This window comes from Neopsephotus bourkii, unplaced genomic scaffold (assembly GCF_033783945.1).
Source record: "Neopsephotus bourkii isolate Nb327-2 ecotype Australia unplaced genomic scaffold, CSIRO-AGI_Nbou_v1 NB_491, whole genome shotgun sequence".
Lineage (NCBI taxonomy): Eukaryota > Metazoa > Chordata > Aves > Psittaciformes > Psittacidae > Neopsephotus > Neopsephotus bourkii.
In genome coordinates, this window is record NW_026900992.1 from 17,707 (window position 1) to 36,694 (window position 18,988).

The 18,988-nt window shown below is 40.8% G+C and overlaps 1 protein-coding gene across 3 annotated transcripts; it reads right to left on the reverse strand.

Annotated features, from left to right (window-relative positions):
• Nucleotides 1-1,399: 1,399 nt before the first annotated feature.
• Nucleotides 1,400-13,330, reverse strand: LOC133210732 (germ cell nuclear acidic protein-like). 3 transcript variants are annotated; one of them, XM_061350401.1, is made up of 7 exons: nt 13,208-13,330; nt 12,805-12,913; nt 12,201-12,372; nt 10,164-10,308; nt 8,211-8,349; nt 4,208-4,412; nt 1,400-1,790 (listed from the first exon to the last, which is right to left on the reverse strand). In XM_061350401.1, exons 2-6 carry the CDS (start codon nt 12,821-12,823, stop codon nt 4,330-4,332), a joined length of 558 nt encoding a protein of 185 aa, XP_061206385.1. In that variant the 5' UTR covers nt 12,824-12,913; nt 13,208-13,330; the 3' UTR covers nt 1,400-1,790; nt 4,208-4,329. The 3 variants fall into 3 exon arrangements, 2 of the variants coding, with proteins under 2 accessions (XP_061206385.1, XP_061206386.1); XM_061350402.1 differs by lacking the exons at nt 1,400-1,790; nt 4,208-4,412 and adding an exon at nt 5,953-6,772; XR_009724996.1 differs by lacking the exons at nt 12,201-12,372; nt 12,805-12,913; nt 13,208-13,330 and adding an exon at nt 11,577-11,781.
• Between the last annotated feature and the right edge of the window lie 5,658 nt (nt 13,331-18,988).

An 18,988-nucleotide genomic window follows, 5' to 3' on the forward strand; every position in this document is an offset into this window, starting at 1 on the left:
TGCTCAGCACCTGCAGACCAATACCCCGCCTGACCCAAGCAGCAATCTGGGCCTTCCAGGTGACTGCCCCCAGTTTCTATACTGGGCATGACATGCTGTGGTATGGAATACCCCTTTGGTTAGTTTAGGTCAGGTGTACTGTCGCTGCTTGCTCCTGGCTTCTTGTGCCCCTCCTCACTGGCAGAGCTATGAGACTGAAAAGTCCTTGACTGGACTGAGCAACAACTAAACATAGGTGTGTTACAGCACTGTTCTCTGACTAAAGCCAAACCACAGCACTGCACCTGCTACTAAGAAAGAGAAAACAAAATAACTGTTACAACTGAACCAGGACAGTATCCACCTCTTATTCCATATTATATACACACACACACACATACACAGACAGATATCATTCCTTAGTCCATGGACCATTCCCATAAATTTGCTGTATTAATTCAGTCCATGATGTCAGGCTCCATTTATCATTAACAGCCTTTCAGGGCAGGAGAGACGGTGTGTAGTGTTGGATTGTTGCCTGCTGACAACACTGCAGAACTCATCTGGTTGCTGCTCAGCTCATCTGGTTTCATCATTGTTCACTCCTTGTTGAGGTGCTGACTGGAGGGAAGCCAGGGTCAGTCGATGGTGACCTGAGGACAGTTCTGGGAGACTCCTGCTGCTGCTGCCAGCTTTTCCCGTAACTTCACTCTCTGCTGATGATCATGACGGCACATACCTTCTTTTCAAAGCCCAGAGTGGTGGAGACGGGCATCTAACTTATGAGCTATAGAAGTGTTATATAGCAGGCAACAGCGTATACTTGTGTTCATTGGCTTCTATGACATCTCAGTCATAAAGGCAACTAAAACTCAATCAAGGCTTGATCTCACTACAGACCAGAGATCTGTGCAGAAACTCACACTTTCTCTGACAGATTTGAGGCATCACTTACCTATTGCCAAGAAAAAAAAAACAAAAAACAGCCAAGAACCACTCAAGAAACTCTATGGGAGAATGCCTGAACCCATATTGACGCCTTCCTCAGGCGTGGCACTGGAAGCCATCCAGACAAACCAAAGGATTTTAGTTTTTGGGCCTGGATTCATCTTGCATCCAAGCAGGAATGGACAGATGAATACCTAGCAGTTCTTCAGCACAGAGTCTACGGTGTATCAGCTACCCAAATGAAAGAGTAAATCCACTGCTCACTGGAAACACTGAAGACATGCTATGAAGCACTACATGTAAATACCGTTCAGAAAATTCCAAACATAACAAGTCAGTCCCATGAAGGGCTTTGAACTGCATTTTCCCAGGCACAGTTGATGTTTATCTGAAGTCTAAGACTGACCTGTGTATTGCCATGGACTTTCTATCACCATTACACTTCTTGTTCACTCCTGCCAATTTTAGAACAATCTGTAAGGTTTCCTTTATTAGAAGTATTTAATGCCAAAATATTATCTGGAATATTCCGAAACACATTCTTAGACTAATGCTATATACTACTACATGCAAAATCTAAATAGCATCAAAAAAGGAGTGTATTTAGATATTACAAGGAATCTTTAAGCCTAGTTTTTAAAGCAAAATTAGCACAGAGTTCCTGCACGACTTCTGCAGGACTCAGCCCAGGCTGCTCTCTCTTCATAAGTCCATACTTTTCTTCCACATGCTTTGCAAAGGGCATTAGACGTGTCCTAGCAGGAGTGCCACCCTTCCGAGTGGGCCGACTCAGGACCAGCTGCCCCCCACAGAATGCACACACAAAGTGCTCTGTGTCCAGAGACTTGGAATGACGTCCAGTCCTGAAATGGAAAAATAAGCACTTTGATTTCACAATTGCAGCAGACAGTACTTGTAGGAGGAAAGGGCTCCTTTCTCTTCTGCCAGGATACTTAGGTCAGATTTCTAAGCTAGTACTTTAGAACAAGGAACAGACTACATACTTCACACAGTGGAACAATCAAATCTGTATTATACATTTCTCTACCCTAGAACTTTTTCCACTGCTTTTTCAGCTTGGGTCCTTCTTGTGTCTCTTTTACTCTCAGTCTAGTAGTATAAAGTGCTGCAACAATTCAAAACACCCCCACAACCCATGTATGAACTACCCCTCCTTCAAGTTTCTCCCCAAAGCCATCACCATGAAATCTTATCACAGAATCATAGAATGGTTTGTGTTAGAAAGAACTTTAAGGCTCATTTAGTTCCAACCCCTGCCATGTTGCTCCAAGCACTGTCCAACCTGGCTTGAACACTTCCAGGGATGAAGTAGCCACAGCTTCTCTGGGCAGGCTGTGCCAGGGCCTCATCACTCTCTTAGAAAATAATTTCTTCCTAATGTCTAATCTTAATCTCACCTCTGGCAGCTTAAAGCCATTCTCCCTTGTCTTGTCCCTACAGACCCTTGTGAGAAGTCCCTCTCTAAACTTCTTGTCAGCTCCCTTTAGGTATTCGAATCTTCTCAATGCTCTGTTGCATCTAAGTAACTAATGCATTGCATAACCATATTAACTACTTCCAGAAGATTCTTTTATATGTGAAATACTCTTTCCCTCTGGCACTTCTAGAAGTAGCACGCATGGCCCTGATGGAAAAAAAAGAAAAATTCCATGCATGCTTTGTAAGGATAAATTTAGCCCTTAAAGAGGAGGGGGGGAGGGGGAGATAATTTATTCTTTTTTAATATTAAAATCCCCCACACCATTATCAACCATTTTCCCAGGCTATGCAGAACTGAATTCACTAAACTTCATGCTCTCCCACTGAGACCAAGGTCACTGCATATGATCTTCCAAGAAAAGGTGACTCTTTCCACACCCATGAAAGTTAAAAAACCTGGGAAATTACTATAGTAACTATTACTTATGCTTGATCTCAGCAGCACATATAGTTCTCATTTAACAAATGCAGTAAGCAAGACAGAAGTCTGATGACCAGTGTTGCAATCTATAGGTAGGTATGTCTCCAACTTCAGTTCTTCACATTACAGTGCTGCTGATGCCTGTGTGGCTGCAGATATCTATTTTCCTTTAATAGATACACAAGCTGAAAGAGTCCATGAGATAAAAGATCAACTAGAAAACTGGCTACAGGTTTTATAGTTTTAAACCAATAGAAATCATTACACTGTTGGTTTCTAAATTTTACTTAATACTACTATAACAAGAGTAGGAAAAATGTTTAGTCTTAATTCAACTCAAAGATACAAATCCCAGAAACTTTATACTGGTACTTTATTCTAGTATCTAAATACTGTGACACATTTTGTGCCTAGTTTTTATGGGGATTTGTTCTGCTTTTAAATTCCAGTTACTACTGACTTCCTTCAGTATCAGATGCTCCTCAGTATCTTTCAAGGATAAACATAAAAAGCAATTCAATCGACCATGATATGTCTAGCACTCCCTGTGGACTGCTTTTCCTTAGATCAAACCTAGACTGTTGTCCTGGCACATTCAAAGTAACATTCAAAGATGTTACTTTCTAAAATGTAAAATGTGAACAGATGTCAAATGAACTTGGAATGGCTCATTTCTGCAACAAATGCTAGTATTTTACTTACATGCATTCTACAGGGATGTGCCAGATCCATTCGTTGTTCTATCAGTATAGGCCTACAAGTATTACTCTTGATATTGTTTAGAGGTGGACCTGGCAGTCCTGGGATAACAGTTAGAGTTGATCTTAAAGGTCATTTCGAACCCAGCTGGTTGTCTGATGTAGTACTCAGGTAAGAGTGGAAATATTCCTCCTACCAAAAAGCCTATAATGGGATCAACTGATCATGACATCAGAGTTAAGTGGTCAAAAACTTTCACAAGTTCACTCAATATAAACTACAGTAGAAGGTGAATCCAAATTTACATCATTTGAGCAACGTTTGAAAGGTGAGAGCAGCCACATGAGGTGACCTTTTCCTGCCATGTCATTAAAAGCTAAGGCACATATTCTGATCTCTTACTGCTTCTCAAAGACCTTCCATCATCACCAATGGTTCTCGGAAGACACTTCAGCCTGTCCTCACCTCTGAAATAAAACTGAGACTACCTGAAAACAAACATGTGGAATGGCATAATGAGGTTCTGACGGCTTAGGAAGCGTGAAGTGACAACTCAAGAGTAACCCAATTTAACAGACCCATCATTTCCAGATATAGGAGACTGCCAAACTTGAGACAAAGTTAATACACAGTCATATGCAAGACCAAAACATTACTCACGTAGCTTTGCACAGATCACACTCATAGATGAATTTGTAATTAATCTCATAGCTGTGGCAACGTGCTACTACCGGCAGTTCTGGATGAATCACAGCTGATTTACTGGCATAGTATCTCCAGAATCATCCATGTCCATCACGAACACCATTGATCAGCCAGGTGGCTGCATGACAAGCTTCATGAATTAGCGTGTCTCGAACACGATCTTGGGGTAAGGCAAACAAAAGATACTGAGATCAGTCAGGTACAGGGAAGTACAGACTTTCATCCTTGGTCAATGCTTTAACACTTACAGAGATGCAAGACTTCATCAGGGATTTCAGTGATAGGACAAGATGTAATGGGTTCAAACTTAAATAGGGCAAGTTCAGGGTAGATCTAACAAAGAAGTTCTTTACTGTGAGGGTGGTGAGGTGCTGGAACAAGTTGCCGAAATAAATGGTAAATGCTGCATCCCTAGCAGTGTTCAAAGCCAGCTTGGACAGTCTTGGGTGACATGGTCTAGCATGAGACATCCCTGCCCATGACAGGGGTTGAAAGTAGATAATCTTAAGGTCCTTTCCAACCCAAACCATTCTACAATTCTATGACTTATTTTGGAGGTTGGAATTACCAGTGTTTTGATCAGATAAAATGTCCCAAAACAAGATTTTACTCAGTGGATTTCCAGTTTTGTGATTAGCCTTAATTCTGCATCCTAGTTACTTCCCTACACACCTAATCTGTTTGGGTTTTTTTCTGCTTGGTTGGTTTGGTTTTGGGGGCTTTTTTTTTTTGTTGTTGTTTTGTTTTCTGGGTTGTTTTTTGTTGGGCTTTTTTTGTTTCTTTTTTTTATTTAGATGAGACCCTAAACACCTTTATATAGACCAAGATTCATTGATATTTTTTTTTTGTAACATTGATATTTTTCCTCCAGAAACAACTAGAGTAGAGCACTAAATTTTCTCCACAATTAGAATGGAATATTTCAGTTGGACGGGACGTACAGTGATTACTTAGTCCAACTGCCTGACCAAAAGTTAAAGCATAGTATTAAGGGTATTGTCCAAATGCCTCTTAAACACTGACAGGCATGGGTTGCATTGACCACCTCCCTAGAAAGCCTGTTCCAGTGTTTAACCACCCTCATGGTAAAGAAATGCTTCCTGATGTTCAGTCTAAAGGTCTCCTAGCACAGCTCTGAACCATTCCCATATGGCCTATCTCTAGATACCAGAGAGAGAAGCTCAGCAATTCCCCTCTTCAGGAAACTGTACAGAGCAATGAGGTCACCCCTCAGCCTCCTTTTCTCCAAACTAGACAAACTCAAAGTCCTTTGTCACCCCCATAGGCCATTTCTTCCAGACCTTTCACCAGCTTTGCTGCCCTCCTCTGGATGCATTTAAGTACCTCATGTCCTTACTATGTTATGCGGCCCAGAACCACACACACTTAAGATGAGGCCACACCAAAGCTAAATATAGCAGGATAGTGACTTCTCTTCACAAGCTAATTATACTGTGGGTTGATACACCCCAGGATGCAGTTTGCCCTCTTGGCTGCCAAGGCACACTGCTGGCTCCTACTGACCCTGCTGTCAACCAGCACCCTAGATCCATTTCTGCAGAGCTGTGCTGCAGCCATTCCTCTCACAGTTTATACTTGTGCCCAGCATTATTTCATCCCAGGTACAGAATCCAACATTTGGCTTTGCTAAATTTCATCCCATTAATCATCACCCAATGCTCCAATCTAGCTAGATTCCTCTGCAAGGCCATCTTCCCTCAAGAGTTCACAACCTCTCCCAGTTTGGTATCATCAGCAAACTTGCTAAAGGTGCATTCAAATTCTGAATCCATATAATTGATAAATATATTGAACAGGACTGGCCCTATAATGAAACCCTGAGGAACACCACCGGTGAGCCGTCACCAGCCAGATGTAGTTCCACGTACTGCGACCCTTTGAGATCTGCCCTTCAGCCAGTTCTTCACTCAGAAAACCATGAACCTATTCATCCCACAGTTGGACAATTTGTCCAGAGGGATGCTGTGAGGGACAGTATCAAAAGCCTTACTAAGTACAAAAAAAAACTACATCCACTGCCTTCCTTCATCCACTAAGTGGCTGACCTTATCATAGCAGGATATCAAATCAGTTAAACAGGCCTTTCCCTTCGTGAACCCATGTTGACTGCGTCTTAAGTTGCATTACTCTTTAACTGTTGTTCAACAGTACCCAATACAATCATCTCCATAATTTTTGCAGGAAGTGAGGTTAGACTAACAGGTCTCTAGTTTTCTGCATTTTCCTCCATGTCCTTCTTGCAAACCAGAATAACACTGACTGTCTTCTAGTCAGCAGGGACCTCCCCAGGCTCCCAAGACCTTTTGTAGATGATCAAGAGGTGTCCTGCTATAACTTTGGCTAACTCTTTCAGTACTGTGCGGTGAATCCCATTAGGCCTCATGGACTTGTGACATGTATGCGGACATACAGCTGGTTCTTTACAACTTCAGTGTCCACACTTGTAGTCCTCTGACGCAGGAGGCTAAGCAGCCCAAGGTCTGACAGTTCTAGTAAAGACTGAGGCAAAAAGTAGCATTGAATACCTCTTCTTTTTCTTTCATCCCTATTAAGTCTGATCACAAACATCAGTCCAATGTTTTCTTTAGATCTCCTCTTGCTATTAACGTACTTTAAAAAAAGCCTTCCTTGTTATCTGACAACACTGACCAGTTTCACCTCCAAATGAGCTCTGGCCTTTCATGTCTTCACCCTGCATATAAAAACCATAGCTCTGTAACCTTCCTGCAAAGCCAGACCTTACTTCCAGAGATCATACAATTTCTTTTTCCCCTTGACCTCCACAAGAAGTTCCCTGTTCATCCAAGCTAGTCTCCTGCCCTGCCTGCTTGACTTACAACACAGGACTGTTTGCTCCCCTGCTTCTAAAAGGTACATCTTAAAAACTGATGAGCACTTGTGGACTACTAAGCCCTCAAAAGCAGATTCCCAGGGAACTCTGTTGTAATTCCAGAGCAGTTGTATGCTCGTTCTGGAGCACCTCTTCTATGGAGACAGGCTGAGTTAGCCTTGTTCAGCCTAAAGAAGGGAAAGCTCCAGGGACACCTTATGAGTCATCCAATAAATAAAAAGGCCGACAAGAAAGCTGGAGAGGGGCTTTGGACAATGGCCTGTAGGGACACGACAAGGGGAATGGTTTTCACCTGCCAGAGGGGAGACTGAAATGAGACTGAGATGAGACATTAGGAAGAAGCTCTTCCCTGTGAGGGTGACAAGATGCTGGCACAGGGTGCTCAGACAACCCGTGGTGGCCCCATCCCTGGCAGTGTTCAAGGCAAGGCTAGACAGGGCTTGGAGCAATCTGCTCTAGTGGAAGGTGTCCCTGCCCATGGCAACGGGTTGGAAATGGATATTCTTTATGGTTCCTTCCAGTCCAAACCAGTCTGGGATTCTATGATACTATGATCTCTCATGATCTGAGATATGATAAGATTTATTAAGCTTATTTAAAAATATTCTATCATTTATAGAACTAGTTCTTCTATGGTAAGTGAAACAGTAAGTTCCCCAAATTGAGAGGGGATGAGGGAAAAGTAACAGTTACAGTACCCACCACACAACAGAACTTAATTTGACACTGACCTATCTTTATTCCAGATTCAAATACGACCAACAAGGTGGCTAGTTATGATGGATGAGTCAGATTTTAGATTGCCATTATAGTACATATGAGTAACCTACAGTTCTTCAAATCAATAACATAAGCAAAATATTGCATTTAGCATTAACGTATCTGTTCTCACATTTCTGTAAAGTTGTCTAGCCTCTCAGAAGGGTTGTGAAAACAAGTACTACACTTAATGGAATTATTTATTTAAGATAATATGAAATATCAAAGCAGGGTCCTGTTCCATATCAATTAAGCCTCACATTCATGTTTTTATCTCTAGAACTTGCTTTCTCACAGAAGAATCAATGTATTTTTTCTTTTACCTACCTGCAGAGTCACAGACTTTCTCAGAAAGTTCTATTCTAGCGTAACGCTTTGCTTCAGGACCTTCTGTCTGCCCAGTTACACAATATCCTGCTGTTTTTCTCATTTTCTTATTCCAGATTATTTCCATTTTGTCTGGTAACTGCAAAACAAAACAGTATGTGTAATCTGCCCTCTCCTACATCTCTCCTTCCGGACCTCTGGCTTCCCCTTATATTTACTGCAAAGCCAGCAAAGGATGTGCCTGTTAGTGCCCTTAACACTCTTGTCATTCAAGATGCAAACCCACCCTCCTCCTTGTCATTCCCATCATCAGTTTTTCTGTAACCAACACATGGGAGTTTCATAATGCAGGATGAGACAAAAAGTCCTTTGGCTCCTCTATTCTGCCTCCAACAGTGGCTAACACATGCTGCTTAAGAGGAAATACAAGGTCAGCAATGAAACATAAAAATTTCCTCTTCAAAAAAGATGACTTTTATTTTTGCTAGTCATTTTGCAAGACACCACCTCACTGAGGCACAGGTGGTTCCTCTTTATTAAACAGCCCTTAGAAGTGTTTTCTGGTGTTTTGGGGAGTACATGTATGTACGTTCTTAAACATGTGCACGGTTAGCACACAGACCACAATTATAGTCTCCTATCAGAAGCTCCACTGCTTAAAAATTTAGAGGTCAAGTACCACTTGCTTTGGTTGTTATGAACCTGCAACTTTCCATTTTAATTTGACGCACCTTCACACTGCGAGAGGGTGAATAATCATCCCTTGCTTATTCTCTGTGCTGCTCCTGATTTGATAACCCCTCATAATATCTCAGTTAACTCTTCTTTTACTATCAGGTTTTTTGTCATCCAAATTAGTTAATAAGCTTAAATAAATGGTCCAGCAGTAGTTAAGTAGCTAAGTGCTAGTACAGGTACACGGCTGAAGCACTGGTAATCAAAATATTTTGCTTTCAGCAGTAGTGAGCCTGATCAGCTCAGCTCCCATGACCTCAATGTGTCCTTGCTCAGCTCCACAACATTTTCTCAGCTGCACAGACACCTTTTGCCTCCTGAAGGAAATGCTATTGGAATTACTGGGAGAAGCATCCTTCCTTTCACAGATGTTTCTCACCAAAGGAGAATCTCCAGTATCCCAGAAGATTTAAAGGTCAAGACAGCAGTTCTCTGAAATTGAATCTTCAATTTGAACACAGCTTACAGCTTTAGGTTCACCCAAAACTGTTAGTCAAAGAATAAACAGCTTTTTTGTCCATTCCAGAATGGCAAACATGAACATGCAATAGGAACGAACGAAATCTGCATGTTGCATGACATGCCTTAGCAACAAAGGGAAGAGCTTTTACTCATTAGCTAGCTCCCTTATCCCCAACATATGCTCCCACCACTTGCCTTTTGTCAGCTGGAGGCTAGAAAGTTGTGTTACAATTAGCTATTAGGCTATGATAATGCCGAAGAGTTCACTAGTACATGTTACTTCTGTAAAAGCTTAATGAGCAACAGTGGTATGCAACCTTCTTTCAGCAGCAAAGCCATAGCTGCCTTTGCTGGAGTCTACTACCACAGAGGTAGCAACAAAAACGTTCTCAGGCTGCTTAGCTGATAACCTTGCAGGTACTATAAAATCCATGAAAATAAGTATCAGTCACCCATTCAAAGATGAAATGGATCAAAGGCCCCTCATGTAGCAGTTTCTCTCATCAAGGACTCTTGGACAACATCCAGACTGCTCGCTTACAGATGGTACACCGCTACAGCTGGGAAAGCAAGCCAAGCTGTAAACCACTGCACCACAGTGGTAATAAAACCCTTTCAAAGAAATTGCTTGTACTAATTCAAACATAAGCCATTGCTTAGCTTCTACTAACTGAAGAGGATAAAGAGCAATCGCATCAAAAGGCAAGAAGCAACATTTTAACATTTTAAAATTGTAGGTTTTGTTTTGAAGCCAACCTTCTGGTCAAAGATGGTGCTATTATAGAGACAGTAGAGTTTCCATGCCAGCTCCTCTTTATTTTTCTTAAAATACCTCACACAGTGGGAACCTGGATTTGAGAGATCTTGCAAGAAACAGCCAGGCACTGAGCACACCCGGAGCCTGCAAGAAAAAACATAAAGCAGTTTACTGAAGTAAATTGAAAAATAATAGCCACTTCATAGCCAATAAAGATCTCTGGGATGCTGCCACTGACATAAAGCTCTCCTGACCTTTCTCTGGCTTGCCCTCAGGAGGCAGTGGGAAGCACCGGCTTATAGCATCTTCTTCCCCCTTCAGGGGCATGAAGGAGCAGAGCTGTTGCAACAGAATCACAGAATCATAGAACAGTTAGGGTTGGAAAGGACCTTAAGATCATCAAGTTTCAACCCTCCTGCCACAGGCAGGGACACCTCACACCAGACCATGTCACCCAAGACTCTATCCAAGCTGGCCTTGAACACTGCCAGGGACGGAGCATTCACAATTTCCTTGAGCAACGTATGCCAGTGCCTCACCATCCTCATAGTAAAGAACTTCTTCTTTATATTTAACCTAAACTTCCCCTGTTTAAGTTCTAACCCATTACGCTTTATCTTGTCACTACAGTCCCTGATGAAGAGTCCCTCCCCAGCATCCCTGTAGCCCCCTTCAGATACTGGAAGGCTGCTCTGATGTCTCCATGCAGCTTCTGTTCTTCAGGCTGAACAGCCCCAACTTTCTCAGCCTATATTTATACAGGAGGTGCTCCAGCCTCCTTATCATCCTCACGGCCCTCCTCTGGACTTGCTCAAACAGCTCCATGTCCTTTTTATGTTGAGGACACCAGAACTGAACACAACACTCCAAGTGAGGTCTCATGAGAGCAGAGGAGAGGGGCAGGATCACCTCCTTCGATCAACAGTTCTGAAATTACTTTATTAATTCACAAAACTAGATTATGAGGACTCCTAAATAGGAAAAGAGGGTAGCTCAGATCTTTGTGACACAGTGAGCCATTATTATACCAAAACTTGATCCATATCTGAACAGCCCTAACACGATCACCCACAATAAAGAGTGTTTTCAGAAACAGAGAAATTATTAAACCAACCAGCTTGGGAAAGACCTTCAAGATCATAAAGTTCAACTGTTCCCCAGCACTGCCAAGGCCAACACTAGCCCATGGCACTGCAGGCCTTGTCTACACAGTGCGTGAACACTTCCAGGGATGGTGATTCCACCACTGCCCTGGGCAGCCTGTTCCAATGCCTGAGCACCTTCTGGGGAAGAAACTGTTCCTAATATCCAGTCTAAACCTCCCCTGGCACAGTTTAAGGCTGTTTCCTCTTGTCCTCTCACTTGTTCCTTGGGAGAAGAGACCAGCCATCTCCTCGCTCCATCCCCCTTACCTTTTGGGAATCCTCAGGAATTAACTCAGGGGAAGCAGGTATTTTACCAACTCCAATACTGCAGCATTCTGACAAAGTATCAGCTTTGAAGACACCATTTAAAGGTTTTGCATTGGTATAAACAATCATTAAATGACTAAAGGAAACATCACATGGCTAAAAGGAGAACAAAGGCAGCTACCACCATAAATGAAAAGGATGTTCTCCTGAAAAGCTTAAATGAACTGGTGAAGTGTCACAGAAACGTCTAAGTGACCTAAGTGAGGTCACAAATATCAGATGGATAAATAGAATGCATAGGGCCAGCCATGTTAGAAGTATGCTGTGCCAAGACAAGGAATAGCAACAGAGCTACCATTTACAAAAAAGATCTGGTATTTGCCACATTTTTTAGTCATTAATTCCTCTAAGCAGAGATTAGTTTATATTCTCCCTGTTACACCCATGACTGAAAGTTTTGATGTACAGCTACTTAACAACTGGTAATTTGGTAGCAGAAGTTTCTAGGTACCAGAAAAATCAGAATGTCATCCTAAGCAAAATGCTTAGCATCTATTTGTCCATCTATATTTGGTCACAGAACATAGTAGGAAAAAAAAATAACCTACAGAAAAACAAATTTACCTTTTCTCTGTCTTTGCTGACTGGGAGCAACTGGCCAATTTGTTCCTAGGAATTCTTGCAGAAGCCATTATCCTGGAAGTTGTTTCTTGAAGTGAAATGGCATTTGGCCTTGGTGTCTTGACTCCCTTCCCTTTCAAAGGCTGGCCATCTTCACAGGGTGACTTGTTATTTTCTAGTTCAACAGAAAGAGTCACAGGATTACAAAGAATATGGAACACAGACATCAGCAACTAAGTAAGACAAAGATGAAAAAGTTAAATACTCCACCTCAGCACACACACTCTTACTGTGCATACTTGAATACAAAGTCTTATACAACTGAGGGAAAGGTAATCTGCTGTTATATAGTACAAAAATTGACATTCTATGAAGGAGTGGCAGACGTCAAGCTTTCAAACATTCAGCTAGGAGGAACTGGAGGGAAAAGCATTTGTGACCTCACTTAGGTATTTCTGTAACACTTCACAATTCAAAATACACCACCAGAACACTGGGAGCAGTAATGCAGAGACACCATTTGAAGAAAAAAAATTACTTTAACCTTCCGTCATGTACCGTAAGTCACATTATTTGTTTCACAATCAAGTTGTGATCAGATAGCTACCTATATCCCCATTCCACATCTGGACAGACTAGTAAAATGAGTGACCCTCACACCAGAAATCAAGGACTGCTTCAAGGTCTGCGGTTTCAGTAGGCCTTTTCTCTGTTGGCTGGGGAACATCATTCAAAACCACCAGTTAGATTTTTTTTTAAGAACAATTTTTAAAATGACTACAGTTACAGGAATTATAAAAACAAGCAATGCTGAAAAACTTAAACTTTGATACCACAAGACTAATAGAATCACAGTACTCAGAGGAATAATTTCTGATTGCATCAAATTCAAGTGCAAGATACTGGGTTGCACTTCTAAAACATATGCCACACAAATGAAAATAATTAGGCAATCAGCACTACACCACTGCTGTCAGCAGCTTGCAAGTCCGCCAAGAACAACTGCTCACCTCTTGTGCTTGGTTGGTGGACAGTTTTATTTGTGCTTAAGATAAGGTTTTGAGCTATACTTCCTTTCCTTATCTGTTCTATTAATGATTCAAATTCACCATCCGAGCTATCTGATTCTATCTCTGTACTTTGTTGTAATGTCACAGTTGGCACGTTATTTTCTGTACTTTTTTCACAGCTCCTTTCTCTCCTTCTGGGTTGCAAGTCTGGACTGCCTCTGGAGATTGACTCTCTTAGATTTTGTGGAGGTGGGAGTTTTATCCATTTCTGACTCTCTTTCAGGTCTTTTACTCACCCTTTCTGGTAGTCAGATTCTACAAAGACAGAATCATCAGTGTCACTTGAAGCCTCTGGATACTGCAGTTCCTGACAGCAACTGTTTTTCTTTCCAGAAGGCATCCACTTCTTCGTGGTCTGAAGATCCTTCTGTCCTGCAATTCAAAAGAAACAGCTTAAAGTTTTAATAATTTCTTTTAGGAAATTTACCTCTGTCTTAACAGAAAAAAAGAAAAAAAGTCCTTGAAAAAGATAAGTAAATACAAAGAATAGAAACATACCTTCCCATTTGCTTTGTTATACCTTGCCCATTTATCGTCATACTAAATGGAAAGTCACCAAAAGATGTATTTTTTTAATACTTTTTTTTTTAATTACCTTAAACCACATGCATGTACACCTAAGCCATCAAGCCTAACAATTCTAAGTAGTAACTAATGCTGGCATGATTTTCATTCCCAGTAACAAAAGCTATGTGCATGTAGAAGCTGAACATTTCATATTAAAGTTTTATACAACCACCAAGTGAAGATCAGACCATAGCCTACAGCACAAACCGCACATCTACCAACAAACAAGGCTTCTAACATCTCAAATTCGACCTATCAGGAACAAGGGATCAGGTCAGATCTCTTGGTGACTTATTTTTAATTTTAATGATGCTTCTGGTGCACTGTGCTTCCTCCACTTCACTTCCAGAAACCATTCCAATAGCTTTTTACAGCCTGCAGTTGGTATACATGTTTCAAGTTTGACATTCTCACCAGCTGCAAACAATCCCATCCTTCTTCATCAGGGGTCAAAGCTTCTCCACGTTTACATGAGATCACTGTTATTATCCCTCATTTACCAAAATTCTATCACCTGATCACTGGCCTACTGGCTGTGTGAAGAATTCCACAGCCCTGTTCACTCATTCTACTGAAGCCCAGCTTGCACTTATCAATTGGAAGTGCACCAGACAGGTGTAGTCAGGCTCTGAATGTTTGTAAACCAAGACACTTTCCATCCTTTGGGGGAAAACAGGGATCCTCTGCCCAGACAAGCACTGAAGCCCCACAAGTAATGGTTTGCTTGAGCATCTTGTAGCCAGTGTTAACAGGATTACGCAAAGGACCTTGGCTAAAGAAGCTCCAAATTAAAGCATTATCTGTGGCTCTGCAACACCTTGGCCAAAACGTGCACTGAATCAAAGGTATCTAGCTAACCAACAATTACCTCCTTTCTTTACTCAGTGTCTTTTGACCACAGAATGAGCCACTACAGCCACTGGAACACTAATTTGCATATCCTATGTCCTCTCTTCATAGTGATCACAGTCTGTATCTACAGATCTATAGCAATGCTTCAAAATATATACTTGTCAGAACAGTATGAGCATACTTTCTTCTTTTACTCCCATGGGAAACAGAAAAGCCTCAAGCAAGAGACAAAGTGAACTTATGTTTAACAAGATCTCCCAGAAATTTATGAGCTCAGAAATGAATGCTAACTTTCCACCCATTAAAATGCCTTCTCTGTATTTGCTGTTGACTTGCCATGCTTTGTTGGGCTTTTTCTCACTTTCAAGTCCAAGCAGAAATCATCCAAATCACCGATTGAGTCCTTCAAACTGCAAAATGAACAAATAACATGAAAAAGGGGAGGCATAAACAGGAAAATACAAGAGTAAGTATGCCTTAGCAAAAAAAAAGGCAAACAAAAAAAAAAAAAACCACACACTATAACATCATCAGCTGCTCTCAGCAAATGTTACCAACCCTGTTCATTAATAGGAATGGCAACAGAGCATGTACACCTCCAAACACACCATTTTACATTTGACCTGAACATACAAACTGAACACCAACTTCTGTCTGTGCTCACTCCTATAAACACATCTGCCTATGAGCCACTAAAACTTCTACTAATTTTTCTGTATTCTGAATAGGAGATGTGATACAGAAACCTAATATATAGAAGCCATTAATTACAGCACCCACCTCACGTATGCCTTTTTTGAAACAGATTTTGGAGTTTTCATTCTAGCTAAAACTGAAAAAAGAAAACATCATTAAGAACAAGGTTCCATTTCTTTTGTTATGCTTTTCTAAGAAGAAAATTTTAGTAATAATTTGGTCTAAAATCTTAAAAACCAAACAAACAAAAAAACAACAAAAAAAACACACACAAAAAAAAACTAAAACAGCTACCAAACATAAGAATCCTTTATATATAATTCCAACTCTCAATTCCTTAAAGCTGACAGCAGCTTTCTAGCATTTCCTTCATAATCAATCCTTGTGCAGCCCAAAGCCAGAGAAGGGCTGTTATGTATCTTGCAGTATCCAGTAGAGTCTTCTCATATATGTGGACCATTGGGGATGGAATTGAATGGGTTTATCAATATTTTCTCCAAGCATTTCAGTACCTGCAGGTTAATAGCTTTTCTGCTGCAAAGAGTTGTCCATATGGTTATTCCAGTAAGAGACTCAAAAACAACAACAAAAAACCAAAACCACACCACCCCCCAAAAAAAACCCAAAACCCATCCCCCTCCCCCCCAAAAAGTCAAACAAAATGGTAACAATACCCCACTGTATTTTAATCACTTCAGGAATACTGTGGTGACTGCTAACAACAAAAACACCATTCAAGCAGTGGTAACTGCACATGCTTGAAGCAGTGAGTCTTAAAAAAATGCCATCAAAATTTCATACACAATTATTATGAGAGATTCAAGAAAGCTGAAGGGGAACAAACTTCATTAAAGCATAAATCAGGCTAGGGAGAAAGGAAACCATTGTCCCTTCATCAAAACGCAACTAGCCACAAGAGCACTTAAGGAGTGTTTGCTCTCCCAGTCCAAAGCTGCATGCATGACTTCAACGGGATTATAAACTTTTGCACTGTGCCATAAGCAGAGCATGGGACTGAATGTTATCATCTTTGAAGAAGAGCACAGGGGGAAGGGTAAAAAAGAATTCAGGAACTTGAAGCTCAAAGAGTGTTTGGAGCAGTGAGTTATTTTCAACTTTAGCACCTGGCAGTCTTCACCACTACCTTCATCACAAAAGAAGTAACCATGGCATCTGCTGCCTTCCAATTCACTTCATCAAGGTGGCTCACTGAAGAACAAATGCCAGCAGACAAAGGCTTACAGACAAATACAACTTGCTACTTAATAAATCAATTCCCTTTACTTTCTCATCTCTTGGCACATATTTTTCCTTCACCCTTTCCTGAAATTTTCAGTATAGTGATAGCATGGCAATAGAGCAGCTTTTCAAATATTCTGCTCTAAGATCCAATTAGTTACTCTCAGCTACCTTCCATACCAGAGCTGACACTTGACTTCGGCCTCAAGAGCTTCCCAGACTGAGTCAAAAAAAAAAGAAAATAAAAGAGTAGAAAAATAGAGCAGACTATCAAATAACTTTAAAAATTACAGGGAGGGAGCTAATAACTTAATGAACGGACAGTATTGAAACATTTATCAGATCTGAAAGCCCAATAGTAATGCAGTGAACTATATACATCATGTTTTAATTCAACTGGATGTAAGCAGTAAGGCTTGACAATGCTTAAGATCATTCACACAGCACTGAGATGGAGCACAGTATAAACTCTAAAGTAATGAGAAACCTGCTTTAAAAGCAGCTGGACTAACAGAAGAACGGTATGCAGAAGGCAAAATAAACAGATATGACTTCTTGTCTTACCATTTCTACTACCATCTCTGTTCAAATCTTGAATACATAATGAGGAACATACTGCAAACATAAACCTTTAAACTACTCATCAGCTTGAAACCCACTTGAGGTGTGGTAGAGCCATGATTAGTTCATCTAAGGAGCAAGCTAAATAGAACTCTTGCAACAGGGCAAAAAACCCCAAACTACTGTGTACTCAATTACTCTAGCACAAAATAATAGTCATTAAAGGCTATTAAGAAAAAGAAAAGTGCAGACATCAGGTTTTGTATGTATAGGCTAGATACAAAGTTATGGACAGCAGAAGACACCATGTAAAATTCAGTATGCAGTTCCACAATACCAAGACCTTCAGCCACTATCAAAACCCCAAAACATCCTAAGTGGTTAAGAGTCTATGAAGGAAAAGCATGCAAGAGGGAATTCTGAGTAGTTTAGACATGTTTGGAACAGCAACTGCTTAGAGAAAATGGTTATTCAAAGATGGTCTATAGTCTAAGAAGAAAGCAAGTTATAGGGAACAGACAAAACCGAGGCACCAAGACAAATAATGCAAGGCAAAAAGCATGGAGGATTGAGACGTAAGATCCAAGAACACTCCTGTGGCATACAGCTACCAACACCGCATTGCAAGGAGAAAATGTACTTTGCAGCAGGAGCAAGGAAATAAAATAATGCATAAAAACTACTTCACTCTAATTAGACATGTCACTTTCATACTCCTTCAGAGGAAAAAACCCTGATGTGCTATTACTCACACATTTCAAATTCATCATCACTGCTGGAAGAGACGTACAGGGCATCGCTGCAAAAAATTAAACGCAGAATAGTATCAAGAACATTAGGCCAACAGCAAGTACATCTGCATCTCCCCTGAAGTACCTGTGACCACCAAGAAGCAAATACACACTGAAATAATCACTGAATGTCTCAAATAGGCTGAACTGTTTAATTTTAAATAGAAATATTAGAACTAGCATATTAAATTTATAACAACTATATAAATTCAATATTCAAGTTGCAATCATTCACTGCCAAAATCTAAACAGTTGAACCATCTGAAGACACAAGCTTAGACCATTACATTGGCTTCAATTCAAATTTAAGTATTTATCAGTATTCAGAAGGGACATAAAGCTTGTTTCTCATCTTACACATGGTATATGATCAGGCAGAGGATGCTGCGTTGTATGAAGTCTGAAACCCCAAAATATACAAGAAAAAACAAGTTACTTCTGTATAAAGTGCACTTTAACACAGCTGCTATCTGTATAAAGTGCACTTTAACACAGCTGCTATGAATATTTAACAAACAGCAGCTTTCCTAAAGCTCTTTTAAGATGCAGATAGATGCATTGGCACTTCCACTGGAATTCTCATGCAGATGTAGAGGCAAGACGAAATACTCCTACCAAATTGTTTAATTCCTATTCTGACAAAACCCAAACATTAACAAGTTAAAAAATGCATTATGCAATTGTTTAAAGATATGAAGACAGCTTCTTTTAACTACATCAAAGTTGCTCAAATTTATCATAGAATAGTTTGGGTTGGAAGGGACCCTCAGTGGTCATCTTAGTCCACTACCCGACTCCTCCATGAGCAGAGACATGTTCAACCAGACTAGGTTGCTCAGAACCACATCCAGCCTGGCCTGCAATGTCTCCAAGGATGGGGCATCCACCACCTCTCTGGGCAGCCTGTGCCAGGATTTTACCATCCTCACTCTACAAAGTTTCTTCCCCTTTTCCAGCCTCAATCTCCCTCTTTTTAAACCCATCACCCCTCATCCTGCTGCAACAGCCCCTGCTG